This window comes from Elgaria multicarinata, chromosome 14 (assembly GCF_023053635.1).
Source record: "Elgaria multicarinata webbii isolate HBS135686 ecotype San Diego chromosome 14, rElgMul1.1.pri, whole genome shotgun sequence".
In the NCBI taxonomy this organism is placed as follows: Eukaryota; Metazoa; Chordata; class Lepidosauria; order Squamata; family Anguidae; genus Elgaria; species Elgaria multicarinata.
The window spans coordinates 33,561,377-33,580,390 of NC_086184.1; the positions used below are offsets into that span (position 1 = coordinate 33,561,377).

Genomic DNA, 19,014 nt, shown 5'->3' on the forward strand with positions numbered 1-19,014 from the left:
ACTGGGAGCATGAGCCATGTGTCAGCTCCCAGCTTTCTTTCCTTTCCACGTGTGAAGGCAGGAGAGAAGGTGCTCTGGTCACAGCTCGAACAAACTGCAGCTTGTTGAACCTGTGAAAAACCCCGTCGTTCCCAGCCAGCCTGGCCAGAGGCTGGGAGTAATGGGAGTTGCAGTTTGCAATTTGTTCCATTGCAGCAAACTGGGTTGTGCAAACTGGAGTTCCCCTCTGGTGCCTGGGAGGCCATCGAGGGGAGGGGGGTGCACAAGCCGGGGCTCATAGTGGCTTGCACTCCAAACAACAAACCATGATTTGCAGTTCTCTCTGGCTGGGCCAAAAAGTGACCTTACACACCAGTTCAGTAGTTGTAATGTTAAATTTGTCCAATTTCTGAACAGCATAAATGCTGTTTTTCACATTAACTAATTTGATGGAATAACCGGAAGGATCCATATTAAATGGTCTACTTTGAAGGTGCAGGAAGAAAATCCAGCTGCCTGGCTGGAGTTGGTAAATCTAGCTAATCAGCCTTCCCCATCTCGGTGTTCTCCAGATGTGTTGGATTGAAGCTCCCGTCATTCCCAGCTGGCATGGCCCATGGCTGGGAATGATGGGTGTTGCAGTCTGACACACATCTGAAGGGCGCCATGTTGGGGAAGATTGTAATAGGGGGTTGTGGCAGCAGCTGTGGGAGATTACGAAGTCTCCGCAGAGGCGCATGAGGGCGAAGGACATGAGGAAGTCTCCTGGGAAACACTTTCTGGCGGTAGTCATGAAATGGTTTTGCAATACAGGCTTGATCTGAACAGCATTCGGGGTGGGGGGGGGAGGGGCAGAGTCTTCCACAGTGTGATTTTGATTTATGATTGTTCATATCTTCCTGAGCATTTGGACTAAGGAATGTTTGTGTTACGATTTATTTGCTTGAGGTTAAGCTGCATTTTGAACCAGATGGTCTACCCTCTGAGAGCCATCAGCTTGCGAGATGCTGGAATCCACTGGAAATCAGCCCGACTTCCCACTTGCCAGAACCAGAAATTCCTTGTGCAGGACCAGTCTGGCCAAACAGTTTCTCTTTCTTTTGCAATCTCTCTGGGGGAAAGAGCCTTGTTTGCCTTCTCTCCTGGTGCGTTACTGGATTTTGCACAGCTACCATATCCGCAGCCTTTGAGCAGGAATGACCCGGATAGTTGTCTTCTGTTTATGGACAGGCCAGACTCTGCGAAAGGTCCTGGGTACCACATTGTGAAATGGCCCTGGGTGGGAATATGTGGAGCAGGAGGAGTGAACAGGATGCTTCTTTTGGAAGCTGTAGGGCTCGATCCATAGCAGGCTGAGGAAACTGGTGCGAGGAAGAGGCCCAGTGGCAGCTTTCTCAGCACCAAACTGGAAACTGTTGAGACAAAGTGAAGTCAAAGGGAACAGGTGCCAGGCGTGAGATGCTGCAGCATGTGGAGCACTAGGCGACGAGGGAAGGGAGAATTACAATATTTCTCCCAGGCTGCCAAAATTTCCCCTGGCTTGTTTCACACATTACTGCTGTCTAGCAAGTGATGCCAAAGGAAAAGGTAAGTTCATCACAGTGGCCAGAAGATACGCTTCCCAGGAAGGTGGCTTATCTACTGTTGCCCACATCCCATAGGATTTGTACAGCGGTGGTGGTGGTGGTGGGCACTTAGCATGATGCAGCAACTGTACGTAGCAGGCCTTGCTAGCACCCCCACAGACAGTCCAGCATCCTCTGCAGCGTGGAGGGATTCTGCCCCATGGACACAATGGGGAAGTCTATGTGGAGAGGGTTCCTTGAGGATCAGAAGGGCTGAAGTCCACTGTGGTCCAGTAATCACGGGTGGTTTTATGTCGTGTCACATGGGAAATACTGTCTTTTGTTGTACCCCATTCTCCACCCCCCCAGCCACCCTCAAGTGAGGGTTGAGAATTCAGAGATTCCTTGATGTAGTAAGTGCCAGTTATTGTCCTGTGGTATGCATTCATGAGGACATGAAATGGATGAGGTAAAAGTCAATTTCTGAAGAAGTCTAATACATAAAGATAAAATGGTTGTATTGAGCAAAACCTGAAAGCAGGTAAAGATGGAAACTTGCAGCGCCAGGAGGAGGAGGAGGATTTCCCAGGGGGTTGGTTACCAGAACTGCAAGGGTGTAAGCACAGCCCGGCTGGCTCCTGTTCCCAATGGGGTCCAGTCAGATGCCTCTGCAACCAAGCCATCAATCTAGGACTGGGGAGACCTGGGTTCTATCTGACAGGATTGTTGGAAGGGTAAAATGGTTTAGTTGCAGAGTACAAGGCAGTCGTGCTCGCCTGTTACGCTGAGCGGAGCACGTTCCGTTTGCACCATGCGCCCCTGAAGTGGTTGTGCTTGTAGAGGTGCTGGCGTCCCTGAGCACGAAATGTCTAGTTCCCTATGAGCAACTAAACAGCCACCACGTTCATAAACATGATCCGTCAGGATGCTGGGGGCTTCAGGGAATTTGCCTTCATGCCTTCCTTGTGGGTTTTCCTGAATGTTGGGCAAGGCTGGTCTAGAGATTTGGAGCAGAATAAAAACGCTGGCTCCGGCCCCTCCCTTTCTTTTTGACCAAGCCCCCGTTTCTGTGCTCATGCAGGGCCTGCCTTGGTGAGCGGGTGGGAGCGCCAGGGCAGTGGGAGCAGGCAGAGCCCCCTCAAGAAAAGCACAGCGGTAGCAGAGGGCTTCAGACAGGCTCTCTGTTCCGAGGCAATGGATGCTGTTGAGCCGTGAGAGAAGGGGCACACGCAGACCTCCTCTCCAGTGAGTGTTGCAGCTGCAAGGCAAATGCCTTGAATAGCTATAGGGAGGGGGCTGGTAGTCCACAAAGGAGATTCTTAGCCATTTGTCTCACCTCATTCCTTGGGGTCTTTGGGCACCCCGGCTGAGACAAGAGAAGCCACAAAGAGTCTCGTGACCTGGACAAGAGCACAGAGGTAGCAGGTCCACCGTCATGTTTCTAAGGGCAGCACATCCCTGCCACGTCAGTGGAGATGCAGGAGGGCTCCTAGGGTTTTCGCAGCTCCAGGACAGGTAGAAAGTCAACCGCTGAACTCTTTCTCGAAGTTCCTAGAGATGGAAAATGCTGTACCTGTTTGTGCTGCAGGTACAGCAGTGGTGTACTTTTTTCAGCCTGAGGGCTGAATTCCAATCTGGGAAACATCCATCTATGGGTACGCCCCAAAGCCGAACTGATTTTAAGATTTTTCAGAAGTAATGAGGGCAAGGTTTCCACATGTCTGCTTAGAAGTAAGCAGGACTGAATCACTCAGCAGCACTTTCAAGCAGCACTCCAATACCAAGCTTCTGTACATCTACTCAGAAGTAAGCTGAGCAACATATCTATTCACAAGTAAGCCGATCAAGCCTCAGAAGTAAGTAGGACTGAATCACTGAGCAACTTCTTACTCTGCATGAAAAGCTCTTATCTCCTATTGAAGATAAAAAGCTTTCTCTGCTGCACAGTGACAAAGACTCCAGCTTTCTTCTGAGAGTGGAAATAATCCTAAACCAGGGATGGCTGCTCATTTTTAAGAATCATGCAGAAAACACATTAGGAGATGCTCATGCTGCAAATACTTTGGCATTTGGTCTTCTAGGGAGGACCCCTTCCTTGGGTTGGAGGGTGGAGGAGATGGGCACCGCTTTTCTTAGGAGTTATCTGATAAATTTAAGATGGATTGTTTAATGTGTGCGTGAATATGGTGTGTGTGTGTGTATGTGTGTGTGTGGTGGTGGTGGTGGTGGTGTGAAAGCAGAGCAGCCACCTGTTTGCTCAACTCTTTTCCCCACCCTCTCTCTGTTTCAGAGTTCCTACCCTATCTGGGAAGATTTCAATTCCAAGGCAACTAAACTCCATTCCCAACTTCGGTGAGTTCCTCTACAGAGCTACCACAGAAAAATACAGCTGCCACTTGCCTCCCATGCTGGTGTGCTAACCATGTGGGGGATGTATATTGTGAAAAGAGTCCAAGAGGCTGAGTCCTTTGCAGCCAACATCTCTCTCTCTCTCTCTCTCTCTCTCTCTCTCTCTCTCTCTCTCTCTCAAAACAAATTTCTGTGTCTCCTGTTTGTTCGGATACTTTTGAAACCTTTGTGTTGTATGTATTGAGAAAGCAGACATTTCATTTCTGCAGGCATAAAACTAAGCTCAGAAAATGCTATCTGGTACAAAATTAGGAATATTAACTTCCGTTGAAAAATTCCAAAGCCAAGTTAACGCCAGGTAGTGTTAAGTGACTGGGCTTCTTGTGCCTGACAGGGTTGCTTCTTTGTCTTGTATGAGCTTAAGCAGTGGATGGGGATACAGCAATGCCAAGAGACTCACTAGCTCTGAGCAGTTGGTACATTTCATTTCTATGCAAAGATTTACTACCTTGAAACATATAGAGCAGGAGCAGGAAACTGTTTTGGGCCGTGGGCACATTTGGCAATTTGATCAACTGTCTTGGGCCCTGCCACAAAATGGCTGCCATAGGAGTAAGTAAACTTCCCAAAAGATGGTGTACAAGGCAGAGATGGCACCTGAAAACCAATGCATGGAACAACTCCTATGAACCCCACAGTCTTCAGCACCAACACATTTGTTTCACAGCAATCCCAGCTAACAGTAAGAAAATGTGATGATTTTTTTTTTAAAGTTGGAGGGATGGGGCACCTTGGAAGTGCCAAGAAAGGTTCCAGGAGTGCACAATAACAGGGTCCAGTGTGCAAGTTCATATCGTTCGAAGGTGTGCCTTCCCCAATATTGGGGATATTGGGCAAAAATGTGCCCTGTGGTCTCAACCTGTCCTCTGTCATTTGCCTCCAAATTAGCTGTATTCTCTGGAGTTGCCATTCTTCATTAACCCGCTTTTTATGGAGGCACCACATGCCTTTGTTGTCAGTTCATTGCATTTCATATGGAAAGGAGGACAGGGGGCTCCTGTATCTTTAACAGTTGTATAGAAAAATGAACTTCAACAGGCATCATTTCTATGCATGCAGCACCTGGTGAAATTCCCTCTTCATCACAACAGTTAAAGCTGCAGGAGCTATACTAGAGTGATCAGATACAAAAGAGGGCAGGGCTCCTGCAGCTTTAACTGTTGTGATGAAGAGGGAATTTCACCAGGTGCTGCATGCATACAAATAACATCTGCTGAAATTCCCCTTTCAATACAACCTTTTTTTAAAGATACAAGATTCTATGGTCACCCTACATTTTAGAGCTTTTCATATTGTTCTAATTTTTTTCAGACCTGATTTGTAGCTTATTTTTTTTATAAAAATAAAACACAGCTACAGCATCACACATCTACTCTGGACAGGAAATTGCTAGTGAGGCATTCAAGGGCTTCTTTGCCTTTTTAATTAAATAGTTCCTGTTCGTAGGCTCAGTGTTGGTGCAATGCTGAGCCTGTGAATACTTCCTGATCAGTTTAGTGGTATGTGGTGTATTCATTTCCCCCTGATTAGCTTTTCTTATTTGCCCCAATGTTCTTGTGGGGAGGGAGAGGCTGTAATATAAGGCAACTTGTGAGCCCACAAATGTTGTTGATTACAACTCCCATCATGACTCATTCTTGGCTATGCTGGCTAGGGCTGATGGAATTTGTAGTCCAATAACTTCTGCCACCCTTGCTCTTGAAGTAGTCATAGCTGCTCATTTTTTCTTATTTTTAAAAGTATCTATTTTGGCTATATAAAATGAAAACGCACACAAGAGGAAACCAGTTATCAAAGCCCCTGCCCCAGGGGAACAGAAACTGGCATCAGGGCAATTTAGAGTGTTTATTCAAGGAGTAATTAATAGATTGTTCATCACTAAGGAAGCAATAAAGCAGATTGAATCTACAAGGAAGACATGTTTAATTTGCCAACCAATGGGAGTCCATAGGCTCTGAATTCTACCCTTGGTCCATCTGAGCAAGCCCCACAGCCTCCAAAGCAGCCCTGTCCTGGGAGGGGAGGACCAAAGGCAAGGAAAATATAATTGGGAATGGCAGGACAAGGCCAGACCAGTCTGCAGTTGCCTTGGAAGTTATACCTATGGCAACCAACTGGGAAGCCTGCCCCACAGTCTGGCCGCACACAGAGTCAGCCAGTGAGCACACAGCCAGGGTTGCAGGCCCCACAAATGAACACACACCTCCCAAGAAGCAGGGAAAGAGACTGTGGGGGCGAACAGAAGTAGCTCAGACACAAACAGTTGCTGAATGGCCCCAGTTCAAGCCTCTATCAGGGCCCAAATATTTCACCCCCTTACAAGGGCACATGCACCCACATAGCTCTTTGAGACATTGGGATCCCAACTCATGTAGGGCTAAAACCAGCACTTTGAATTTGGCAACCAGTGCAAGTGAGCCAGAACTGGGATTATATGTTCACATCACCAAGTCACAGTCAACAATGACCCTGTATGATGACATACTCAGCCACAGTAGTTAAGTAGTTTGAGCTAAACATTATGGCTTATCATGTCATGTGAACCATTCCTAATCAGGGTGGCTACATAAGCACAGTTTATACACACTCACTCACTATTTGCTGCAAAAGGGTTCTTGGCCTAACCATTGCTTAGTGTGTTGTCTGAACAGGCCCAACCTGTCTGCTGAACTAGCTGCAGTTTCTAGAATGCCTTCAGAGACATCCTAACATACAATGTATTGTAATATTCTAACCTAGAGGATACTAGAACATTGATGACTGATGCTAGGCTATCCCCATCTAGATAGTGTTCCAACTAGGCTGGTAGAAGACATTACATACCACAGTGGCCACCTGAGCACCCCCAAGCAGGGCACTTGCTCCTTCACAACTCCATCCAGAGTTGGTTGCGTTACTCTCATCCGGACAGAGGAACCACCAAACAGAATCCCAGCATTGTCTGGATTGAGACTTGGTTTATTGGCTCTCAACCAGTCCATTACCTGCCTCAGATGAAAAGGAGAAGGAGATTTGTGAGTCATCAATATACTGATGACAACACCCCCCCACACCCCCAAACTCAGGCTCATTCCACACAACAGTTTCTTGTAGAAGTTAAACAACAATGGGACCAAGTCCACCCCTGTGGAGCCCCCACTGGAGGATCCATGGTGCTGAGCAGTATGCCCCAAGCACCATCCTCTGGAAATGACCATCCAGTTAAGAGTGGAACTACTGCAAAGTCCCTCCAAAGGTTGCCATTATTGATGGTACTGAATGCTGCTGAGAAATCAAGGAGTATCATTATTTATTTATTTTTAATTCTGTTTTTATTATTTCCAAACATCAATAAATAAAAAAACACTAACAATACACACACATCCACAAAACTTAAGACAAAACAAAATCAAACAAACAAACAAATCACCAAATAAAATGTTCTTCCAATATTCTCCTCAGCAAAGATATATAATAATATTGTCATTATTATTATTTTTCTTTATCACTGTCAAATCCAAATCTCTAATTTCTCTCTCCATATTTTCCACGCTATTGATTGAATCCACAGATATACAAGTCATTTTTTTCTCGTCCCTTCATAAAGTTTACAAAAGGTTCCCATTCAGTTATAAATGTTACAGTTGATTTTTCCCTCATTATTGCCGTGAGTTTCGCCATCTCCGCTAGCTCGAACATCTTCAGTAGCCATTCCTCTGTTGTGGGCACTATTTTGTCCTTCCATCTTTGTGCATATATCAGTCTTGCCGCTGTCGTCATATATAAAAATATAGTCCCATGATTTTTTTTCAACTCAAGGAGTATCATTAAAGACACACTCCCTGTCTCTCTCCCGACACAGCTCACCAAATAGGGCAACCTATTATTATTATTATTATTATTATTATTATTATTATTATCATCATCATCATCATCATCATCATCATCATCATCATCCCACCTTTTGCCCAATACTGGGCCTCAAGACAAACTCAATACCAAAACTGGGGCTAAACTCCTACTGAAATGGATCCAGATACTTGGTTTCATCCAAGAGTGCCAAGATCATTACAAAGAGAAGCTTGGAAGCCCGAGATGTTGTAGCAGGCGGCCCTTCCTGGGCCTCAGACACCCCAAAGGGAATAACCTTACACATGCAGATATCAGGTCATGCCATGGGGCTCCATCCTCAAAGGAAGGGAGGCTGGTGGAGTGAGGTAGGGCATAGCATGAGCAGGGTGGAGTGACTGAGCCAGGGAGGGAAGAAGGACTAGTTGGGAGAAACCTAAAACCAAAGGAGGAGGGCAACATCTGTCAGCAGAGTGTACCTTGCAGTTTGCGCACGTCCTCTTCCAAAAACTGGGAGGAAATGCTAATGGGAAACCTGGGAGAGAGCACAGAGGCCACTGCGTGATGTCAGCCAATGACCAGGACGACCACCTCCTTGTCTGTCTTGTGCTTGGCGGCGTGTCCCAGGAAGGTGTCTCCTGCCCCACCACAAGCACGCACAGCTTCAGCATCAAGGTCACGCAGCAGCTGGGCCTACCCCCTTCCGCAGACCCACACCCTCATCCTCCTTGTGGTTTTGCTCTTGCAAAACATGGATTAGTGAGGACCTAATCCAGTTCCCCAAATGGCCACCTCCCCTTCCCACCAATTGCTTCCAGGCTTTTCTGTAGTTTTCCCTGTTCTAAAGGGTTGAATTCTTACTTGCAGTAAGAGCATTAAGCTACAATATGTTTGCAGTATTTTGGCTTCAGTCCTTTTCCCTTTGGCTCACTACTCTGAGATTGAATTTGGCCCTCAAGCAGAAAGAGTTTCAGCGTCCCTGGATTAGACAAATAAGGCTATCGGTATTAGTCATGATGGCTATATATTACCTTCAATATGGATGGCTCTCAATGCCAGTTGCTGAGAAGGACCGTACTATTGTACTCCTATTCTGTTTGTGGGTTTCTCACTGGGGCATCTGGGTGGCTACTGTAGGAGCAGGATGGACTAAAGAGGCGTTTCATCTGATGGTCCAGCACTGCTCTGCTTATGTTATGTCCTCTGTGTCATAGCCTCAAAACTCTTGTCCACGAACACATGCATCTGCTTGAGAGTGGCACTGCGTGCCGGCCTTCTATACTGTACACTCTGCCAAGGCACTCAGTCCCTTCAGGACAGGCGTGAGACTGGGGCATGCACTTGCTGCTGCCTCCCATGAATGAACCTTTCAAAGTTGTGCTACTACAGCCCTACCCCACAGGCCGCACATAGTTTTGGCAAGTGGCTGGTCAAGTGGCAAGTGGCTGGCAAGCCCTGTGCCTGGTAATAGAGGGCCAGCTCCTTCCCCTCCCCTTCTGCTTGCGCCTGACGTGGTGCCTCCCTTGCCATTGTTACCCCTGCTGCCCAAGGCCACTGCAAAAGATCTCGAGGTGTGTGTCCCGTCGTCCCGTTCCCCCCCCCCCCCCGTTGCCACTGTTTCAGTGTTCTGCTGGCTCCAGAGGCAGTTGGTCAGGTCGTTGAAGGGGAACCTGTAGAGCGTGTGTGTGTGTGTGTGTTTCCCTTCTGGATCAAGCTCTCACTGCCTTCTCCTCCTCCCCTGCCCTGCTTATGCCGCTCCTCTGCTCCTCTGATGCCATGCTTCTCGCCTGCCCAAGGACCTCCACTTCCCTTACTCGGCTTCGTCCTTTTTCTTCTGCTGCCCCTTACGCCTGGAACGCTCTTCCAGATCACTTGAGAACTACAAACTCAATCACTGCTTTTAAAACTCAGCTAAAAACTTTTCTTTTCCCTATAGCCTTCAAATATTGAGTTTGTTCTGACTCTATACTGTTAGCTTCACCCTACCCGGTGCCTGTTTACACTTCCCTGTGCCTGTTTGCATTCTCCTTCCCTCTTTATTGTTTACTACAACTTATTAGATTGTAAGCCTATGCGGCAGGGTCTTGCTATTTACTGTGTTATCTGTACAGCACCATGTACATTGATGGTGCTATATAAATAAATAAATAATAATAATAATAATAATAATAATAATAATAATAATAATAATATTGCTGCTGTGACCCTAGCCTGCGCAATACTGAATGTGCAGCATGCAGGCACTGTGTATCTTGGCTTTTTTGTAAAATGTATTACAACTACATGGAGGGGCAATTGCTTTTTTGATCACAGTTCACTGGGTGGGTGGGGAGTTATCTGCTGTGATCACACACACACACACACACACACACCCCAGCACAGCTTTGAGGTTTAGGAAAATGTTTCCATCAGTGCCAATTCTATACAAGTCTACTCAGTTCTATTGAGTCAGTTCCATTGAGTGCAGTGGGGCTTATGCAACTTCAGAGCTATGGAGCTATGGAGAATTAATTGAAGGAAAACTGATGGTTACAGATGTTCACCTTTATGTTTTATATTTATTTTTAAATATAAATTATTAGTGGGTTACTAAACTGCTTTTGTTAGAATAAACTAGATGTTTTGGGGTGACAACCTGGGGAGAAAGTGTGTATGTGTATGGCTGATGACCTGGCGGGTCCGAACCCCTGCTCCATGCAGGAATCCACCTTAAAGCATTCTTGACAAATGGCTGTCCAGCTTCATCTTGAAGGCCTCTAGTGTGGGAGAGCCCACAACCTCCCTAGGTATTTGGTTCCTAGGTGTAGAACATGGTGTTTATCCCTATTAAATTTCCTCCTGTTGTTTTTAGCCCAGCACTCCAGCATATCAAGATGACTTTGAAGTTTGCTTCTGTCTTCCAGGGTATTAGCTATCCCACTCAATTTTGTGTCGTCTGCAAATTTGATAAACATTCCCTGCACCTCTTTGTCCAAGTCATTAATAAAAATGTTACAGAGCACTGGGCCCAGGACTGAGCCCTGCGGTACCCCGCTCCTTACCTCCCGCTAGTCTGAGAAGATACCATTGATAAGCACTCTTTTGAATCTGATTCTGTAGCCAGCCGTGATTGTTCCATCTAGCTAGTTTGCTAATCAGAAGTCAAGATATATTATGTCCACAGCATTCCCACTGTACACAAGGGAGGTTAACCGATCAAAGAATGAGATCAGGTTAGTCTGGCAGGATTTGTTCTTGATAAATCCATGCTGGTTTCTAGTAATCACTGCATTGTTTTCAAGGTGCTTACAGACTGACTTCTTTATAATCTGCTCCAAAAAATCCCAGGGATAGATGTCAGACTGACTGGTCTGTAGTTCCCAGGTTCCTCCTTTATACCCTTTTTGAAGATGGGGACAGCATTAGCCCTCCTCCAGTCATCCGGCACTTCACCCGTCCTCCATGATTTCGCAATGATAATAGACAGTGGTTCTAAGAGTTCTTCTGCCAGCTCCTCTAGGATGCAATAGCTGTACAATGTACATGAAAAGAATGGAGTGGAAGGCGTCATGGAGGCTCTCTGTAGCAATGGGATAGTCTGGACAAACTACCGCCACCCCCATTTTTGAACCAGTCACAAAATGTGCTGTTCCAAAATAATGCTTTGCAGTTCAAAATTCAATTCATCCAAAAGTGATGTTAGCTGATGTAAAATTTTAGTTGTAAACTGCCCAGAGAGCCTAGGCTGTTGGGCAGTATAAATACGTAATAAATAAATAAAATGTCCTAGATGGCAGTGAGAAAAGCAAAGTGAGTAGCCCAGGTTCCTCTAGAACAGTGGTTCCCAATTGGTGGTCTGCGGACCCCAGGAGGTCTGCATAGCCCACCCAGGGGGTCTGTGGCACCATTCACATATTTACCATTCATTTCTGGAGTCCACTGACGACGAATTCCTACCAGAAGTAAAATATAACATCACTGAGCACCTCCGTGATTTAGCGACTAGTTTCAGAGATTACTTCCCTGCACCTAATCCTGAAAACTCATGGATAAGGAATCCTTTTGAATGTGGTTCAACTAACAACTCTATCTGCAGAAGAGCAAGATGCACTTGTTGACGGGGCTTGTGATGGTTCATTGAAATCATTTTTCAAAGAATATAGACTGGACCAATTCTGGGTGAAGGTTTTTCCTGATTATAAGAAGTTAGGTGAAAAAGCTTGTTCCACATATCTTTGTGAACAAACATTTTCAACATTTTGTTATATGAAGAACAAGCATAGAAATCGGCTCGATGTTGATCCAGATTTGAGATTAAAAGTAGGAAATATTAAACTGGATGTGGAAGGGATTGTTCGGGACAAAAAGAGGCATGAGTTCTCCCATCACATTTAGGTTTAGTAGCTGCTAGACATGTCATAATTTGTTCAGTTGTAAACGAGATGTTAGTAAAATTAAATTCGTCTTTATATTCCTAACTAAATAAATCATTGTCATTTTTGTATGGTAATATCACAAATTTTATGGTCTGTTTTTTAGTATCCCTAAAATCCTTTGCTTATTAGGGGCTTATTTTCTCCAAAAAAAAATTGCTTCGCACAGGTAACTACCATAGAGATAACAATTTTTTTCAAAAGTAGGGGGTCCATGGCTTGGCATTTGAAAAACAAGGGGTCCGCAGTACTTAGCTAATTGGGAACCACTGCTCTAGAACCCAAAAGCTTAATCAAGGATATCCATTTCTCCTCCCCCATATTTGAACTCTCTTATTAGTTCTAGAGAGTGAGACCTACAATGGATTTTCCATTAACAACACGGGACTGCCATATGTATTATTGTGTAAATATTCTATTATTTTCCTTAGAAGGCACTGCATTATTTTCAAATGGGAGTTACACCCTCTACCACATAACTGTGGGAATTGTAAAGTCAGCCCAATTAAATCTCCAGGGAGCATACAGCAGCCCAGTATGTTAACTGCTCTGTCTGATACACACACCCTTTTGTTTAAATTCAAAACAATTATCAGCAATTTGTGTTTAGTCCTTTTGCCCCTACATGTGTATTATGTAACATGTCCTGTTTGTATATTGTATTTTAGCATTGGCCACTGACGAAGACTTCGTGTTGAAACACGTTTGGCCTTTTTATTCTAGGTTGTTTCTGCTAGACATTTGTTTTTGCACTTTTAATGCAACACTATTGTTAATCTTAACTTTATTCTTGTACATTAAATACTATTGTTTATATATCTCCTTTAACTTTTTTTTTAGTATTACATGGTTGTTTGTTAAGGACTTCACCTTTCCTTGCTCTTGGTATATTAATTTATCCTGTTTCATTCATTTATAATCTTGTTCTTTTCATGAGAACCACAAATTCTATAAGTTTCTGCTAAAGTTATTTGATTCGATTCTTCTTTCATATATTCTATGTATTTTTGCCAGTCCTTCTTAAAAGTATCTCTTTTCTTTATTCCTCGATATACTCTCAACTTCTGCGGGTTCATCTACACCAAGCAGGATTTTGCACTATGAAAGTGGTATGAAAGTGGTATATAAAAGGCAGGAGCCACACTACTGCTTTATAGCAATTTTGAAGTGCACGGACAACTGTTGGGGCCCATTGACACAGACCATATACCGCTTTCATAACATTTTCATAGCATTATATCCTGCTTGGTATAGATGTGTCAAAGGGCCCCAACAGTTGTCAGTGCACTTCAGTACCACTATAAAGAAGTAGTGTAGATCCTGCAGTGCACTTCAATACTACTATAAAGCAGTAGTGTGTCTCCTGCCTTTTATATACTGCTTTCATACCTCTTTCATAGTAGAATATCCTGCTGGTGTAGATGAGCCCTGTGTCAGCTTTTGGTTTATTGCTATAGCCCAAATTTTCTTTTTCTACATAGGTATTGTCAACTTCCAAGCTGTCTTACTACTTACTTGCTATTAATTGCCTTGTGGCTGTTAACAAAAAGCCAATTAATATTTTCCCCTCTAATTTCTCTATTTTCTTTTACAAACATAGAATCATACAATCATGGAATAGCAGAGTTGGAAGGGGCCTACAAGGCCATCGAGTCCAACCCCCTGCTCAATGCAGGAATCCACCCTAAAGCATCCCCGACAGATGGTTGTCCAGCTGCCTCTTGAAGGCCTCTAGTGTGGGAGAGCCCACCACCTCCCTAGGTAACTGATTCCATTGTCGTACTGCTCTAACGGTCAGGAGGTTTTTCCTGACGTCCAGCTGGAATCTGGCTTCCTTTAACTTGAACCCATTATTTCGTGTCCTGCACTCTGGGAGGATCGAGAAGAGATCCTGGCCCTCCTCTGTGTGACAACCTTTTAAGTATTTGAAGAGTGCTCTCATGTCTCCCCTCCATCTTCTCTTCTCCAGGCTAAACATGCCCAGTTCTTTCAGTCTCTCTTCATAGGGCTTTGTTTCTAGACCTCTGATCATCCTCGTCACCCTCCTCTGAACACGCTCCAGCTTGTCTGCGTCCTTCTTGTATTGTGGAGCCCAGAACTGGACGCAATACTCTAGATGAGGCCTAACCAGGGCTTGGAAGCGATACTTCTATTAATGCAGCCCAAAATAGCATTTGCCTTTCTTGCAGCCATATCGCACTGTTGGCTCATATTCAGCTTGTGATCTACAACAATTCCGAGATCCTTTTCATTTGTTGTATTGCTGAGCCAAATGTCCCCCATCTTGTAACTGTGCATTTGGTTTCTATTTCCATGATTTTGCAAAGATAATAGACAAAGGTTCTGAGAGTTCTTCCGCTAGCTCCTTCATTACTCTAGGATGCAGTTCATCGGGCCCTGGAGATTTGAACTCATTCAAGGAAATTATTCCTTGAGTATTGAATACATATTCAACAAAGCTAACTGATGTTTTGTGAATCTCTTGATCGGTAATTTTTTCTATTCCATGAAAAATCTTGTCCCAAATCTTCCTAACCTCTCTATATTCCTACCACATATGAATTTGAGTTTTATTAATTCCACATCCTCTCCAACCCATAGGTGTCAGATACCACTTCTGAACTAGTTTTAGTGCGCCGCCTTTTAGTGGATTTTGTTTGGATGGGGAATCTATCGATTTCTTTTTCCCATGTTCCATCCTCTATCTCCTTTTCAATATCTCTTTCCCACATCTATTTTATTGTTACATTTCCCCTTATTTCCTGCTTTATTAAGCTTCTAGAAATTTGTGTTATTATACTCTTACCTCCTAATTCGTAATTATCTATAATTTGCCCCCATTCTGTTAAATCTCTTGTACTTTACCATATTGTCTTTCTAGTTCCTATGAAATTACTAAATTGCATCCATACTAACCATGACATTCCCGTATTTTGTGTATGGTTACTCCATATTAATTGTGTTACAGGTTGCTACTGTTCATAAAAGTTACTCATTTGGATCATTCCTAGTTCTTCAGCTTATTTTTGCCTACTGCTTTTCTTTTTACATCAAAGTCCAGATGCGCCCAAATTGGTGTTAATGGTAAAATCCCTGGCATTAATTTCTCTTTTCTGAAGCACCATACTTTCAATAACCCTTTTATTGTGCTTGCTTTGTTTCTTATTTGTTGTGTGTGTGTGTGTGTGTATATATATATATATATATATATATATATATAATATAAAACATAGTCTGTATTTCTTCTTCCTTTTAATTCCATCAGTTCCCTTTCTATTTCTATCCAATGTGCACCCGCCCCTTCCTTTATTGTTGTTAACATGTGTCTTAATTGGTACGTGTCATAATATGTTTTAAGTGTGGTATACCCCATCCTCCTCCTTGTACAGATCTATTAACTAAACGCCTTTGCTGTTCGTAGTCTGTTTTATTGTTTCCAACTCTGTATCTGATTAGAACCAGTCTTCAATTTTCATATTTGGCTAACTCTAGTTAGCCTGCTAATGACCTGAAAAATTAAGCTTGGCTTGCTTTTGTACCATTAAAAGCAGCCTGTGCAAAAATCAACATGTGTAGTTTTTCAGGGCCTAAAGTTAAACATGTGAACTGTACATCAAGAACAAAAAGCAGAGAGAAGGAATAAATGGTCAATTCTCCCCATGGAAGGAAGTAAATAGTGGGATCCCACAGGAATTGGTATTGGGACCAATTCTTTTCAACTTGTTCATAAACGATCTGAAATTAGGAGTGAGCAGTGAAGTGGCCAAGTTTGCTGATGACACCAAATTATTTAAGGTTGTGAAGGGATTGTGAAGAGCTCCAAAGGGATCTCTCCAAGCTGGGAGAGTGGGCCTCCAAATGGCAGATGCGGTTCAATGTAAGCAAGTGTAAGGCGATGCACATTGGGGCAAAAAAACCCAACTTCAAGTATAACCTAATGGGATCTGAGCTGGCGGTGACCGAACAAGAAAGAGATCTTGGGGTTGTGGTGGACAGCTCGATGAAAATGTTCACCTAGTGTGCGGCCGCTGTAAAGAAGGCAAACTCCATGTTAGGAATTATAAGAAAAGGAATTGAGAATAAAACGGCCAGTATTTATGCAAATCTATGGTGCAACCACACTTAGAATACTGTGTACAGTTCTGGTCACTAGACTTATTATAGAGCTGGAAAAAGTGCAGAAAAGGGCAACTAAAATGATTAAGGGGCTGGAGCATATCCCCTATGAAGGAAGGTTACATCAACTGGGATAGTTTAGCTTGGAAAAAAGGAAGCTAAGGGGAGACATGATAGAGGTGTACAAAATTATGCATGGTGTGGAGAATGTGGATAAGGAAACATTTTTCTCTCTCTCTCAAAATACTTCATGGTCATCCCATGAAGCTGATTTGTGGGAGATCCAGGACAAATAAAAGGAAGTACTTCTTCACTCAGCGCATAATTAAATTATGGAACTCGCTACCACAAGATGTAGTGATGGCCACCAATTAGGATGGCTTTAAAAGGGGGTTGGATAATTTCCTGGAGGCGAAGACTATCAATGGCTACTAGCCCAAATGGTTGTGTTCTATCTCCAGTATTTGAGGCAGTAAGCCTATGTGCACCAGTTGCTGGGGAACATGGGTGGGAGGGTGCTGTTGCACCATGTCCTGCCTTGTTGCCCCCTGGCCAATGGCTGGCTGGCCCCTGTGTGAACAGAGTGCTGGACTAGATGGACCCTTGGTCTGATCCAGCAGGGCCCTTCTTATGTTCTTATGTTACAATGTTAAAGGCACAGCTCCAGTGGTCAGATGAAAAGCTTTTTCCAAGTTTTTAAATATATTGTTTGTGCTGACCCCAAGTTGTTCCATTTGTACAGCCTTCTGAAACGTGGTGCACTTCAGATGTGTCAGACTACAACTTCCAGATTCCCCCAGCCAGCAAGTTTTTGTGTACATTTCCCCACCACTTTAAGGAGCTTTTAGCCGAGGAAACAAGGGGGCTTTGCAGTAGAGGAACTGTAGGTTGTTTTGGTTGAGGTAGTGGCCTTGTTAATAATGTGATGCCATTGCCACGTGCATGCAACAAGAATGTTTATTAACATGGAAAGATGAGAGACGCAATGTTTTCTTTGTTGTCTTAGGCCTTGAGCCAACCATGTTATCGGTACCACTTGTGATGGGTTCGAATATGATTTTTTGGCAAGGTATGGATGCCTAGAGATGGAAAATATGTGATAGCAAGTCATAACCCTTTGCCTTTTGTGTGTTACCACTCCGCTCCCAAGATACCTTGATGTAAATGGAATTTTTTGATAATGTTTAATATTGTGACTTTTATTATTAAACATAACAGTTACAGTAATTCTGATTATAAAAATTAATAATAATAATAATAATTACACCAATTAAAATATATAAATATTTTAAGTATTGGGTGTTTTTTTTGTTCAGAGCCGTTGGTGAATGACCGTACAGCATCATGAAGAAGACTGAAACAAGCCCATCCTGTCCCTCTGATCACCAGTGTATAATTCATTTATGGTCAAATGTCCAACCTGGAGATACGCTGACAAGCCCACAGGACAACTCATCGTGGAAAACTCTGTTAGGGGCAGCTCAAGTAAGGAATCACATTCCACTGTTAGACATTGAAAGAAATGCGGAAAGCAACACGGTTCCCAAAGTGTTTTACCACAGGAAAAATACTTTACCACAGGAAAAAGGAGCCTTTTTACTATGAAGAGAGATGTACAGAGTATTAAGCAAAAAGCTGAAGCAAGTGTCAGTGATGATGCTGGAACGAGTGAGTGCATGAGTAAACGCTTAAACAGAAGAACATCATTAAAGTCAAACGTGTATGCTGAAGAATGTATGTTTTGTGGAAAGATAAAATGCTACAAGGGAACATCAACTCGTGAGAAATTAATCAAGGCCATGGAGCTTAGAGCTGACAAAAGGCTTCGAGAATGTGCAACCATTAATTGTGATTCAAAGTTCTTAGCAGTTTGTAGTAGGGACATCGTGGCTGCAGAAGCCCATTATCATGCATCTTGTTATAAGAACTATACAAGGGTTGAAGCAAAGAAGGAAGATCATGCATCTAGCATTCAAACCGATGATCACTACAAAAATATGAGAGATGAACCATATGATGAACTATTTCAATACATTAGAACTGTGATTATTCCTAAAAAAGAGGTAATACGTGTGATGAGTCTCACTGAAAGGCTTGAAACCCTCATGACACGCAGAGGAATACAGGGAATAGATGAATCAACCAAGAAGCTTATTAGAAGCAAATTGGAATCCGAGTTCGGTGACAGCCTCATATATTCCCAGACAACCAAGGGAAATTATTGGCCCAACCTGATAGTGTCATGCTACAGGACGTTGTAAGAGAAAACCAGAGTTTGAAAAGAGAATTATCAGTTTTAAAGGTTAAGGCAACAGACATGAACAAAATCATTGATAAAACATCATTGCACATAAGAACAATGATTAAAACAAACTTGACGTCAACACCATGGCCATATCATCCTTCAGACATTGATAAAGATTCATTTACAGTGGCTGATTATCTTAAACAGTCCCTATTAGGACTCATTGAGTCAACGGTATAGTTGCACAGCCCAAGTTCTTTGGACCACAACCTTTTAAAGCTCCTCTCCCAAGCATTGAGAAACAAAAGTAAAGAACACTGATCACCACAAATACTGAAGAATTGTTCATGTATGTTTGTGGTGAACGAGTTAGGCCTCAGCCATTGATGACAAGTATCGAAGTCATGCCGGAATGTGTTGCTCAATTGAACCTTGCACAAAATAAGAACATAATCTGGGT

The 19,014-nt window shown here is 43.5% G+C and overlaps 1 protein-coding gene across 3 annotated transcripts in view; it reads left to right on the forward strand.

Moving 5' to 3' along the window:
* The window catches only part of MTSS2 (MTSS I-BAR domain containing 2), a 101,796-nt gene that overhangs the window by 17,911 nt on the left and 64,871 nt on the right, over window positions 1-19,014 (forward strand). For all 3 annotated transcript variants that reach the window (XM_063141501.1, XM_063141502.1, XM_063141503.1), the window contains exon 2: window positions 3,835-3,896. In XM_063141501.1, coding sequence (XP_062997571.1) covers window positions 3,835-3,896 — 62 coding nt within the window. The remainder of the gene's footprint in view (window positions 1-3,834; window positions 3,897-19,014) is intronic.